The sequence below is a fragment of the Sprattus sprattus genome, assembly GCF_963457725.1.
Source record: "Sprattus sprattus genome assembly, chromosome: 8".
NCBI classification, from domain to species: Eukaryota; Metazoa; Chordata; class Actinopteri; order Clupeiformes; family Clupeidae; genus Sprattus; species Sprattus sprattus.
The window spans coordinates 1,941,775-1,955,815 of record NC_137927.1 but is presented as its reverse complement, the minus strand read 5'-3'; the positions used below and the strand labels follow the sequence as shown (position 1 = coordinate 1,955,815).

Below are 14,041 nucleotides of genomic sequence, written 5' to 3'. Positions count from 1 at the left end.
ATGACTGCCACATCTGTAGATGCCAGACAGTGTAGCGGGTTAAAACGGAAACAGGGTTCACCTTACAGCCTATATGAGGATGTGCATGTGTGTGAGTGTGAGTGTGCACACACTGGGCACCTTCACGAGGCTTCTCTCCAGTCTTCTCTTCCACACACACACACACACACACAAACAGAGTTGAAGACCTTGCATATGAAAATGCCAGTGAAAATGCCTTTACATATTGTAAACATATAAAAGGTCAGGCACATTTATGTGGACCTTCCCTGCCATGTACTATCAGGTGACGTTTTAAAGACCCAGCTTGTTTAGAAGTTTTTCCACATGGCATGAGTATCAACATATGCATTTGAGAAGGGCAAACTTCACACTTCAGAATTCAAGCATTTAAGTGGCTTTTCTTCACTGTGCAACCGCTGATGGCATTTCAGACTTGATGTCCTAGTGCAGTGTTTCTCAACCACTGGGCCGTTGCACTTATCATCCTTATTACTACTGTATTTTGTGCTGTGTCTTATTGATATAATGTATTTAACCCTTATTTAATGTTAATCACAATTACAAACGAGGGTCTGACAGGGCTTACAATTAGGTGTGAATGCTCCAGATCAATGAGGAAAAGTCAACCCCCTCGCTGGATTTCTAAAGTTGGGATGATTATTGTATTTCTGTAAGTGTGTGTGTGTGGGAGAGAGAGAATCTGGGAGTGGAGCTGTAATGTTATAGGGGAATGAGGGTTTATTGTTGTGAATGAAATCTCACCTGTGAGTGTGTGTGTGCGTGTGTAGGCTATGTGTCGATGTGGAGTGAAATGTGTGTGTAGCCTACTGTATGTGGGGTGTGTGTGTTTGTATGTGGAGTGTGTGTGTGGTTGTTGCCACCTTAAGTTTTTGCCCATTTTCTTAAATCCATAGTGTCAAAGTTAGTTAAACTCGCAGGCAAACATAGTTTTTGCAGGGGCAGTGAACCAGCTCAAGGATCACCTTTGGAGCTGGTGGAAGTGACATCCAGAGTCATAATTCTTGTCTTTGTTCATCTGTCAGACGATGTCATCATTTCTTTGTGATTTCTAAGAAATGCTCATGAGTTCTTACAATGTTGCATGGAATTGTTTGTGTATCATCTAAGCCTATGATTTCTCATAGTAAAGATCACCTCAGCTGACGTAGGAAGTAGTCTTTGCCTTGATTTCTTCGGTGGGTATTCCCATGTATGTTAAACTTGATGTAAATGACTTAACATAAAAATAACATTATCGTATATTTGCCTCATTGTTATTCTTGGACGCGGCTATCTATACAGCACTAATTAGAATTAATTTAGCCCACTTTTAAGGATGTTGGGATGTTTTCCTCTATCTTTAACGATGTTTCTAACCACACGGGAGCCGCCATTTTTCCATTCTGTTGACAAATGCAGCCTTCTCATTGGTGTAGCATGATCACGTGTCGAACCGTGGCACGGCTCCCGACAAAAATCTTATTACGCTCTGAAGTCTCTAGTTCTGCATAAAACAAAGCCATATAGACAATCGACTGGAAAATCAGCGACGAACTTTTTTTTGGTAACTAACCACGACTCGTTCTTTTTTATAAGCTAAAGATTGTGTAGATGCCAGTGAGTGGAACGGGATTCGTTTTCTAAAGGACTTTTCGTGCTTCACCTTGCGGCCTAATAGGCCTACTCATTATTCACAGTACCTGCTTACTTTCACCACTGATGTTATGCTAGGCTTAGGCAAGTTATCTCTGGTTCAAATTAGCTAACGTTAATGATTCAATAGCTGCGCTAGCGTAACTTTGTCAGTTATGGGACAGTTTATTAAACAAACGATAGGTTTAATAATGGATTAACATGAACGTGAACGAAACACACGCATGCCGGTAATTAAAAAGGTTACATTAACAAGCTAAACAGTTAGGAACATAGCCATGGTTTGGACACTGTCCTGTCAGGGGCAGGTTCCTGCTAGTTAATAAACGTAGGTGTACATCTCGGTGCCTTCCAGATTAGTTAAATTAACTGACTGTGAATTTATTGTATCTTTCCCATGCGGTGCATGAACAATGCTGGTATTGGATGTATTTATCTGCAATCGCGATGACCGTGAGTTAGGCTTCTCCCTCTTGCATTGAGCTCTGTAAATTCTCGCCTCAAATTTAAGCTTGTTATCCACCATATCGAGTTTTAAATTGTATACATATCCCTCCATTGCATAATTAAGTCCCTTTTGAAGCCTTCTAGGCGAAATCAGGTCCTTTTGTCTCCAAAAGTTGTCTAGAGCCTCTTAGGATATAGTTTTGTCACTGATAGCTGCCATTGTAAACTCTAGTCAGCTCTGATAAAGTGTCCGATTTAGCAGCTGTCACAATGGGGGGCGGGGCTTAGCGATAGGTCAATTACAAACACAACAGATTTTCGTCAACATCGTAACACATGGTTTCTCTTGCCATTCATCGTGGATGAAATCTTTGTGCATGCCTTATCCAGGCCTGGATGTCTTCGGGGGCTATGTCCATACACCCAGCAGCCATTGCCTCTAAAAGTGCCATCTGGTCCTTTGGGCGTTGGTCATAGACCTTCCATCTCCATGCGGAGAAAAAAATTCAATGGGGTTGAGGAAAGGAGAGTACGGCGGCAGGACACCATCCTAGGATGCGCTGAAAACCACCCTGTGACTTGGCGGGAGTTGTGAAAGGCCACAATATCCCATACAATCACTAAAGTTGCTAAATTATGCCTGTCTAGCTGCATTTCAAAAAAGAAATTCCATGCCAATTCACCAAGAACTATGGCACAGGAAAACAAAAATAATAATAATTAAAATAAAATAAATAAACTATCTGCTAAAATAAGAATAATTTTTCTTATTCAAACATATTACTTAATTTGTCTGTCCAAATGCAGCATTTTTCCATCTACAGTGATCTCAATTACTGATAAGTAAGGTTTTGAACTGAAAGTTAACTGTTTTGAACAGAGTATCTCAACATTGGTAAAATATGCTGTAGTTGCACAGCGGTTTGCCGGGAGTGAACATTGACTGGGACAGGTATCCATGAATTTTTGAAGAAGGTGTCATTGACAGCATTTGCATCTAAGCAAAGGGGCAAGTATCCACAGTTTGGTTTACATGGTTTACTGGTGTTAAGTGTTTTGGGAATGTGAACATGGTTTAGGTAAATTGACTAAAACGATTGGAAAAAACTGTAATAGCCCATATTAGACATACTGTCTCTTTAACCATGAGGCATAGGGAAAGATAAATCATTTTTTTTTTTCACAAAGTTATTTAGAAGGTGTTTTTGTCCAAAATAACTTATATCCTGAAAAACATATCCTGAAAAAAAAAAAAAACAGCCATAAAGTTATCCATATTGCACAATGATGAACTTAATGTGTGTCTTCATTGGGACATAATGCACAATGATGAACTTAATGTGTATCTTCATTGGGACATAATGCACAATGATCAACTTAATGTGTGTCTTCATTGAGAGGTTACAGTCAAGCCGACTGCGGTGTTCAGAGCACCAAAACAAGTAGCTAGCCACCTACCAATTCACACCTAATGGATGTTCTTCTTGTTGTTCTGGGGGGAAGGTCCATTTTGGAAAGGTGCCAATGCAGATGCGTCAGCCTTACTTCTGTCACATTCGGAGGAATTCCCTGGCTGGGATTCAGGTTGAATACAAGCAGTCGCCCCACCAGCGGTGTCTGAGGGCACAGCTTCACTGGTTACAGGTGAAAACACCCACACCCACACCCACACCCACACCCACACCCACCCTTACCCCATAGAGGAAAGTAATACATGAAGGACCACCACAGGACAAATAGCTGCAGATAATTTTTCCACTTAGTTGGAAACTTCTAATCATCTATTTCCAGACAGTGAGTGTACCACTAAGGCAAAGCCACATATGTGCATTGATAAGAGTCATCCTTGCCGTAATCAGTAGACAATCAGATTTTTTTTTAATAAATATCGTGCACACATATAAGCAATATGATGCAAGTTAGTGTGGGGTTGGTAGGGGATGTCCCCACGTCTGATGCGGCTGTAGGCATGAGGCCCAAGACCAGAGGTAAAGGAATATCTAAATAAATGTGGTGGATGGATTTTGTTTACCATCTTTTCTACACAAAAAAACTAGTGGCAAATGGAGCCTTCACTGCTAATTTGATCTCTTGCTTTTTGAGACTGAGAGGAATGTTGCTGCACCACTCATGGAAAGATTCTTGTCCAATCACAAAATCAATTATTTGTTCAATTGGAACTGACTATTGTATTTATTAATGTATCTAACTATTGTATTGTAGAATCCTATAGAATGAGGCTATAGGCACTCCAAGCATTGAGGTGATGCACACAAACGCAGGCTACTGTGTATTAAAGTAATGTAAACTCTACTTGTCTGATTTTATTATTTGTGACTGATCAAGAGGCTCGAAAACGTGTAATTCATTATTTATTGAGAAAATGATTTCCAAGGACTGAAATTATTTCAGGTGGACAACCAGCTCCCTGGCGCCATGTTCCCTGTGGTGTTCCACCCTGTGCCTCCACCCAAGTCTCTGGCCCTGGACTCAGGTACGCCCTTTACACTTCTGCACGTAGATGAGTGGACGTTTGTTTCATTTTCCAAACGTGTACAATGAAGTAAGGCATTGGCATCTTAGTTACATGGACGATTGGATGGGTAAAGTTGTGAATCCTGTCCATCTTAATAACCACTGCTTTTAGTCAAATAATTTATTTTTACACACACTATTACAAATAGCAGAACTCTGTCCTGTTGTACGTGTGTCTATGGGTGTCAAATTTTTAAATGTTAGCTTTTTTATATTGTTGTAATGTTAAGTTGATAAAAATACTCATTAACAAAGGTAAAGGCCAATCAGTATGGAATGTTGCTAATGTTAAAATGAGTCATATTTCATTGTGCATTATAAAACAATTGGGTTCTAGCGCGTAATTTAGCTGTTTCTGATTGGACGAGAGACGTTCCATGCTATAGGTTATTCGTCAACATACCTACAGTTACGGGACTTTTCACAGCTAAAAATGACTCACTCCGCGATGAAACATTCGCATTGATGATAACCGTTAATTAAAAGTTTTTAAAATTCCAAACCAAGATGTTGACAATGGAACTATTTTTTTGTTGCGGAGAAACAATGGCAAAATAAACCATTTTTAATCAATAACTTCGTGTTGAAATGTTAATTTGTTGACTGGAGAATTGTTTTATAAAAGCAATATAGCACGAGGGGGAGTGGGGTAGGTAAGGGATAATCCCACGGGTGTTATTGCCTACGCCACTTGGCCTTCGGCCTCGATGGCTACGGCCGAACACCACCCGTGGGATTATCCCTTACCTACCCCACTACCACTCGTGCTATATTGCTTAAATATTACACTGAAATGATGCAAAAAAGAATTAATGTAAAAATAGCACGTCATGATTAAAGCGAAAGCACCAGCAAACAGACACCAGCAAAAACATACAAAGTATGTTTCAATAGGAAAAAACTACATTTTCAAAAGTTACCAGATCCCCCTGTCCATGCCGTTGTCGAGGTCCAAGGGAGAGGCAAGAGCAACTTAGCACCAACGTCATTGGAGGGCCGCCTTGGGGACTCCGACTCCCAAAGCCTTTACCATGGACGAGTATAGCCGGAAGGTAGCGGAGGTTTAAGATCAGAGTTTTCCTTCTCCTAGTCGAGCTACCTTCCCTAGCTGAAGCACCCCAGAGACACCAGTGGCCCGCATTTATCCCCTTTCCTGTCAGTATTTACAGTTCCAACCACCCGAAGGCCAGGAGATGGGCTTTGATTGTCAGAGTTTATTTGAGATGCAAGCCTTCAGGAGCATTTGTTTTGTGTCAGGATGTCATCTGCTGGCATTGATATCAGGCCAAAGGTGGAGGACAGACAACACATTAGATGTGTAAGAATCAGGGCTGAGGCACAAATCATTCATTAGATGTTTGAGAATCAAGGCTGAGGCACAAAGCACTAGTGGGCTGGCCGAGCTGGCATAGGCTACTCTTCTAAGTCCGTCCTCAACCAAACCCAGGGAAAGACACCAGCTCAACCAAGAGAAAGTCCAAGCAGGCATCAAGGAGGAGCGAGCCAACAGTCTGGCAGTCTCACTACTACAGGTTCCTAATACAGTCTGGCAGTCAGACCACTACAGGTTCCTAACACATGATGTGGTCAAAGCCCTCCCAAGCCCAGCTAATTTTCAAATTTGGGGAGTGAGACATCTACTTGCACAACCAAGTGCTAAAGGCAATGGTGGCAAGCATAGCAAAACACTGCATTCCAACACAAGCACTATGGTGGCAGTATCATGGTTTGGGGCCGCTTTGCTGCCTCAGGACCAGGACGGCTTGCCATCATTAACGGAACTATGAATTCTGGATTGTACCCGCATACTACAGGAGAATGTCAGGGTATCCGTTTGGGAACAGAAGATGGGTCATGCAGCAAGACAATGACCCTAAACACATAAGTCTACCAAAGACTGGTTAAAGAAGAAGGAATTTCATGTTTTGGAATGGCTGAGTGAAAGTCCAGGCCTTAATCCTATAGAAATGTTGTGGAAAGACCTGAAGAGATCATTTCATGCACGGACCCCACCAACATCCAAGAGTAAAGAGGAATGGGCCAAAACTCCTCCAAGACGATACATGGGACTGATTAACAGTCACCCCAGGTACTGAAAACAATAGGGACAGGAATCGGCAGGGACCTCCCGATACGAAACTATCACGATACTTAGGTGGCGATTCGATATGTATCGCGATTCTGTGGGTATTGCGATTTCTGCAAGTGATTCAATATTACGATTTCTTGCGATTTCTTTTGGTTATTATTTTTTAAAAGCTGGACCATGGAAAACAATTCAATCATACATTCAATACCAACACAGTCAAATTCACTTAAAGCTTTCCAAGTTTTATTTCAAGTTTGAATTCCTAAATCTTAACATTAATCTTAACATTAACATTAACTTGGCAGGGCAGCCAAAAGAGAAAATAAATACAAATGTGCCCTTTTATTGTAACACCCCTGTCCACTGCACACAAACTGACAGATTAAGAAATGAATGCCACTTAGGCTACTGTTAAACAAGAAATAAAAGGTAAATTACATAGAATCAGTACAAGTTTTCTTAAAATAAGGGCTGTCAATAGATTTTAAAACATTTTGAAATTCATTAATCTAGATTTATCGCAATTAAAAGTTTGCTTTTCTTCTCAAGACTACATCTTATAAATTAACGAGTAATCACTTCAGACAACGTGTATTTTAGACACTGTTGTTTAATTGTATTTTTTTCATGCTCTCTCGCCGTCATACAAGGAATGTATGCGAGACACAATGGTGCCCCTCGAGGGGTAAGCAATTTGAATCACCTCACAGCCCACCGTCTTCAACTACCGACAACCCAAACTGCTACAGAGCTGGTCTAGTTATTTTCCTAGAGAAGTCCAGGAGTGTGGGTTGGCGACAATCTAATCTAGGACTGCTTTCGGTCGGGTGCTGAGTATTAAGGTGATGGCTAAATTCAGCTTGACAAATGCTACATACAATTTTAGTTTTGTCGCGTAACAACTAGTTTGTGAAGGACTCAGAGAAACACAAATATACGACAAAAATCCGAAGTGGCAAAATCCTGGATGTTTTTGGAATCCCTGCCAGACGCATTTTTTAGGTCTCAAAAAGAGTACATGTCGGGGTAAAAGAGGACGTCTCGTCACCCTATCTAATGTGTAAATCATGTTACGAAAACCTGTATTTTTGACCACACTATACGGACGAAGGCCTTTGCATATGAAATGAGAGCTTGATTCTGTGATGCGATTAGCTTTTTCTGAACTGCTGGGGAGTTTACTGAAACATGTATCCAGCGTTTGTTTCCTCCTTTGGTTTGGCTTCCTCTGTTTGGTCTGATAACTCAGGATAGTGTCGAGTGATATGGGCACGTATGTTGGTCATATTAGCAAATATATTATTATTATTATTATTATTAAAAACGTTATCTTACCGTGGCATAGTTTGCAGACAGCATTGCTCATGCAGCATGAATTTCGGGACTAAAGTCTGACATGTTTGCTGTCCAACATGTAAGCCTTTGTATTCCTACCCAGATACTATGCGTGAAGCTGAGTTTCTAGCAGTGAGGAACTCACAAACGGAATGCATTGCGCAATATGTAGGATAATAAACGGCAACGTTTTCGATTTTGGAGGCAGGGTGGCGATTTAAAAATCGTCACACACAAGAATCACGATTTGTAACTGAATCGATTTCCCCCCCCCATCCCTAGAAAACAAGGGTTCACATACTTTTTCCAACAAGGCATTTAATAAGAAGAATGTTTTCTGTATTTTTTGTTGAACTGAGTTAACTTTATCAAGTTTTAGGACTTAGTTCCCCTAACATTTTAAATACTGTAAGTTTTTATGTATCGATGATATGGGAGGGAGTGTCAGCACCTCTCTCACAGCCATCACATGCGGATGGACCCTGAATAAGATCTCAATAGAGTTCCTCACATGCGGGCCGACACTGAATACGATTTCAATAGAGTTCCTCACATGAGGGACGGACACTGAATAAGATCTCAATAGAGGCCCTCACATGCGGACGGACACTGAATAATATCTCAATAGAGTTCCTCACAGCCCGACTTCCGGGTTGGTAATGGCATGAGTAGGTGTATGGTGAAGTGGCTCCCGAGTTTTTAATTTGTTCTTGATTATTTACCCCATTTATTTTAGAAATATCAGTCAATGCTGTAAGTTAAAGTCATTTCGACAAGCCAGCCGACACGTATTATGTCAAACAAGCAGACTCGTCGCCTAAAACCGAGTGAAAAAGAAAGTGCTTCTGTGACCACCAGCCAGACTAGCCAAGCTAGGATGGAGCTAGCTGAGCAGTTTGACCAACTCCGCTCAGGGCTGCTTTCAGAGCTCACTCAAGCTATCCACACGGTTATAAGGAAGGAGCTAGGCACAGCTTTCTCTCCATTCAAATCGACTCTGAATGAAGTAAAATCCCTTCACGAATCACACGAAGATCGGATCTGTGGAATTGAAGCTACTCTTGACCATAGTGAACAGAGACTTGGTCAGGTTGAGGCTAAGCTAACCTCTGTTCTGACTGAGAATGCCTGGTTGAAGGAGAAAGTTGACGATTTGGAAAATCGCTCGCGCAGGCTCAACTTAAGAGTCGTGGGCAGTCCTGAGAAGGTGGAAGGGTCCAACCCGGTTGCTTTTTTTGACACATTTTTTCGAAGAAATATTTGGAAAAGATTTTTTCTCGACCCCTCTCCTCCTCGCTCGTGCACACAGACTGAGTCCAGCCAAGTCAGACGCAAACGGTAATCAACGCCCGAGAGTCTTTATCGTTGCATTCCACAATTTCCAAGACAAGCAGCGGATGATCGATGATGAACGAAAAATGATCAACAGTAGTGTGAGACATTCGTCTTCTCTACGTGCAGTATGAGATGAGAGGGTCAAGTTCAGAATGGTGTACCCTGCCCGCCTCCGAGTGCTGTTTAACTCAAAAGAATTGCATTTTGATACACCTGGTAAGGCGATGGCATTCTACCGCGAGCACTGGGGCTCTGTTGACTCTGATGCACCTGCATCCACTGAGACTTGAGGTAGGCTATTACATCCTGTCATCTTAATTGATCACACTTTGGAAATGAAGTCGGAAAAGGCCTTTTTTTTTTCTTTCTTTCTCTCAGTTCATTTAAAGCCTCCCAAGATAACAGTTTTTTCAATACCTCCAAATTCGGCATTTTCTTAAGGCTAATTTCCCCTCCTTTCCTTCCCTGCCTGAGCAGGGACTCTGGGAAGACATCACTCTTTTAAAACCAGAAAAAGGAATTATTTCAGTTTTGTATCAGAAAGTGCTCTCTTTGGAAGACCACAACTTGGCCAAAATTTAGGCTGGTTGGGAGGAGGAGTTAGGGAGATTGGGAGATTATTGGGATGCACTGGTTATAATGAATTCATCATCATCCTGTGCTCGCCTTGCACTCATTCAGTTTAAAGTGCTACACAGAGCACATTATAGTAGGGCAAAACTTGCGAAAATGTATCAGGGGGCTGATGCTAGCTGTAGCAGGTGCTCTTTTTCTCCTGCAAATCTTACCCACACGTTTTGGTCCTGCCCTTCTCTTGAATCATATTGGTCTGGTGTATTCAAAACGTTATCTGAGGGAGGCTCTTAGCATTACCATTGATCCAAATCCTTTAATTGCAATATTTGGTGTTCCTACAGATACAGTCACTAGTATTGCATGTCTTTGGATTTTTAGTTTTGATGGCATTGAGCATTTTGTTTAGTTTGGTATATGTGCAGCAGTGCCCATTTGGCTGGTGACAGTCGCAACACGCGCCGTTTGCTGTACCCGGGAACCGTAAAGGCCTTCCTACACGGTACAACATGCGCTGTCTGTAGCACATATTTTCATTTTCATTTTTATTACAACATTATTTGTGTTCGGATATGTCTGGGTGGCTGGCACAGCAGGTGATGGGTTTGTCGACGCGATTACTTTTGGCTATAGGATGCACTAAAGAGGAATGTCTTAAGTCTTGATTTGAATATAGGTACGGTGTCTGATGGAGGCAGGGAGATTGTTCCAGAGGAGAGGGGCTCGGTAGCTAAAGGCTCTACCTCCTATTGTGGTTTTTGATATTCTTGGAATTACCAGGAGGCCTGCACTCTGGGAACGGAGCAGCCTTGGAGGGCAATAGAGGACAACTAATTCCTTGAGGTAGCCAGGTCGTTTAGGGCTTTATATGTTAGCAGGAGTACTTTGAAATCGATTCTACTTTTGACGGGGAGCCAATGCAAAGAGGCGAGTACCGGTGAGATGTGTTCATATTTTTTAGTTCTGGTGAGTGTACGAGCAGCGTTCTGTATAAGTTGGAGGCTCTTTATTGTGGTGATGCTGCATCCGGACAGGAGAGCATTACAATAATTGAGGCGGGAAGTAATAAATGCGTGGATTAGTTTTTCTGCATCTTGGAGGGAGAGGACCTTTCTAATTTTGGGAATATTGCGTAAATGAAAAAATTATGTTTTTGAGATCTGTTTTATGTGTGAGTCAAGTAGGAGGTCTTGGTTGATAGTTACACCAAGGTTTTTGATGTTAGTGTTGGGTGTTGGGAAGCCATTGAGTGTGGGTAGATAGGTAGATAGTGTAGTTCTCAGTTGATCAGGGCCTACAAGCATAACCTCAGTTTGATCAGAGTTGAGGAGCAGGAAGTTGTTAGCCATCCAAGATTTTACATCATGGAGGCAAGCTTCTATCTTGGGTAAATGTAAAATTTCATCAGGTTTCATGGATAGGTAGAGTTGGGTGTCATCAGCATAGCAATGGAAGTTAATGCCATGTTTCCTTATGACAGCACCTAAGGGTAGCATATAAAGGGAAAAAAGCAGTGGTCCAAAGACAGAGCCTTGTGGAACACCGTAGCTTACTCTGGTGTGATTTGACGACTTCTCATGGACATGAACAAATTGATGGCGATCAGAGAGGTAAGATCTAAACCAAGATAGGGCACAGCCTTTGATGCCAACGTGATGTTCAAGTCTCTGTAACAGGATATGATGATCTATAGTGTCGAAAGCAGCACTAAGGTCTAGGAGAACTAATATTGTGGTGCACCCTTGAGCAGATGCGATTAGTAGGTCATTCAAGACTTTGACTAAGGCCGTTTCAGTGCTGTGGTGGGCCCTAAAACCGGATTGGAAGGTTTCTTCAATTTTATTTTGTTGTAGAAAGGAAGTAAGTTGCTTAGCTACTAGTTTTTCAAGTATTTTTGACAGGAAAGGGAGGTTAGATATGGGTCTATAGTTAGCGAGATTATCGGGATCAAGGTTAGGTTTTTTAAGGGATGGTTTTATCACTGCTATTTTGAATGATTGTGGGACGTATCCTGAAATTAGAGAATTATTCATTACATTAAGTAATGTCTCACTTAATAAGGGAAGTGCATGTTTAAGTAATTTTGTGGGGATAGTAAGCACGTTGATGATTTAGATGAGAGGATCAAGGAGTTTAGTTCAGGGAGGTAGGTGGATGCGAAGATTTCAAGGAGAGCACCCGGTTGAGGGGGTGTTGCCATGGCACATTTTGGAAGGGGTGTAGGGTCACAGAGGGGGAGGAAACTATGAATTTGTTCTCTTATTTTAAGGATTTTATTATTGAAAAAGGTCATGAAATCATTACCACTAAAGATTATGGGAACCGAATGTTCGATTGTGTTGTGGTTTTTTGTTAGCCTAGAAATAGTGTTAAATAGGAACTTTGGGTTGTTTTTATTACTATCAATCAATGAAGAGTAGTAAGCTGATTTCGCCTCAGAGAGTACTCGTTTATAGCTTAGAAGACTATCCTTCCATGCCAGGAGGAATACCTCAAGTTTGGTGGAGTACCATTTTTTTTCTAGTTTTCTTGTGGTTTGTTTAAGTGCACAAGTCTGATCAGTGTACCATGGGGCCAGTTTTTTCAGTTTTCTTATTCTCTTTTTTAGTGGTGCAACAGCGTCAAGGGTTGAGTGCAGCGCATGTATGACGCCTTCAGTTAGTAGGTCGATATGAGGTGGGGGAGTGCATATGCCATTTACTTTGCCAGCGGTAAGAGCTGAGGTGAGGGCGAAGGGTAGTTTTGATATAAATTCAGCTGTAGTCCTGTCGGATAGACAACGGCTGTTGAAGTGGGTTAATTCCGATGTTGGACGGAGTTTTAATTTCATGTTGAATGTAATTAGGTGGTGATCTGAGAGGGTAGTATTTTGGGGTAGAACTACAGGGCGGTCAATTTCTAGGCCATGTGTTAATACAAGGTCAATGGTGTGATTATGGTAGTGAGTTGGTGTGTTTACATGTTGTGAGAACCAGATAGAGCAGGGGTGGGCAATTATTTTTCCCAGGGGGCCAAATGAGCAGCTGAAAATATTTTGTAGGGCTGGGCCAAAATGCCGAACTCAATTATGCATAATATACATTTTATTTCTATATAAAAAGCAATAAATGGCATTGTTTTGACCGCTGGTAAGAGTGTATGTTATTATTCAAAAATATAATTTATTCAAATAGAACTTCCAAAATGATAAACAAAACGAAAACATTTGACTCATTTGTAGCCAAAATAAACAAGACATGTCACTGCACTGTGAAACTGTAAAAAAAGAAGAAGAAAATAAAAAGATCAAGTGTCCCATTTCACTTGTTATATTTCCACATTTTAGTGTTCTTCAGTTCTTCTTATTTACTGTGCAGAAAAAAAAGAAAAAGATCAATAGTCCCATTTCACTTGTTATATTCCCACATTTTAGTGTTCTTCAGTTTTTTCTTCATTCAGTGTGAGAAATCCAGTCTCTGTTGAGCTTTAACAAGTCCATCAAAGTCAGGTTCAATGTCTGAGGTGGAGATGCGAAGCACAGCTGACAGATGTTCATCAGTGAGAGAGGCTCTGTACCTGGATTTGGTAAACTTCATGACTGAGAATGTTTGTTCACATATGTAGGTGGATCCAAAGAGAACCAACATCTTCTGAGCATGTCTCCTCATGTTTGGAAAGTTCTCCTCCTTTAGAGCAGAGTAGAACTCTAGCAGTGATGCTGACTTAACCCATTTAGGCCTAAAAGCCTGGAAAAAATGCCTGTAAAACCTATGGGCGATTTCAGAAACCTCCCCTAAAACCTGAAGTTTTTCTAGAAATTCAGCAATTGTGTCAACGCCTACTACATTACTGATTTATCAGCCCCTGTAACAGATAGGAACACAATTCAAAAAGTATTTGAGAGCTTACACCTGTGGCTTTCATGGGAATTTGAATTTTTATTTACAAATATTTACAATATTTACATACACCTTCTCAAGAGTAAAACAAATATGTAAAAGTGCAGGATCAGCACAAAACAGTAAAAAAAAAAATTAAATAGGCTATATGACAAAGTATATAACAAAGTGAAATAAAGTATATAACTATATC

The 14,041-nt window shown here is 41.0% G+C and overlaps 1 protein-coding gene across 4 annotated transcripts in view; it reads left to right on the top strand.

Annotated features, from left to right (window-relative positions):
- vps13c (vacuolar protein sorting 13 homolog C) overlaps positions 1–14,041 on the top strand; it is a 271,108-nt gene that overhangs the window by 204,160 nt on the left and 52,907 nt on the right. For all 4 annotated transcript variants that reach the window (XM_080843884.1, XM_080843883.1, XM_080843882.1 and 1 more), the window contains 2 exons: positions 3,607–3,747; positions 4,516–4,597. In XM_080843884.1, coding sequence (XP_080700010.1) covers positions 3,607–3,747; positions 4,516–4,597 — 223 coding nt within the window. The remainder of the gene's footprint in view (positions 1–3,606; positions 3,748–4,515; positions 4,598–14,041) is intronic.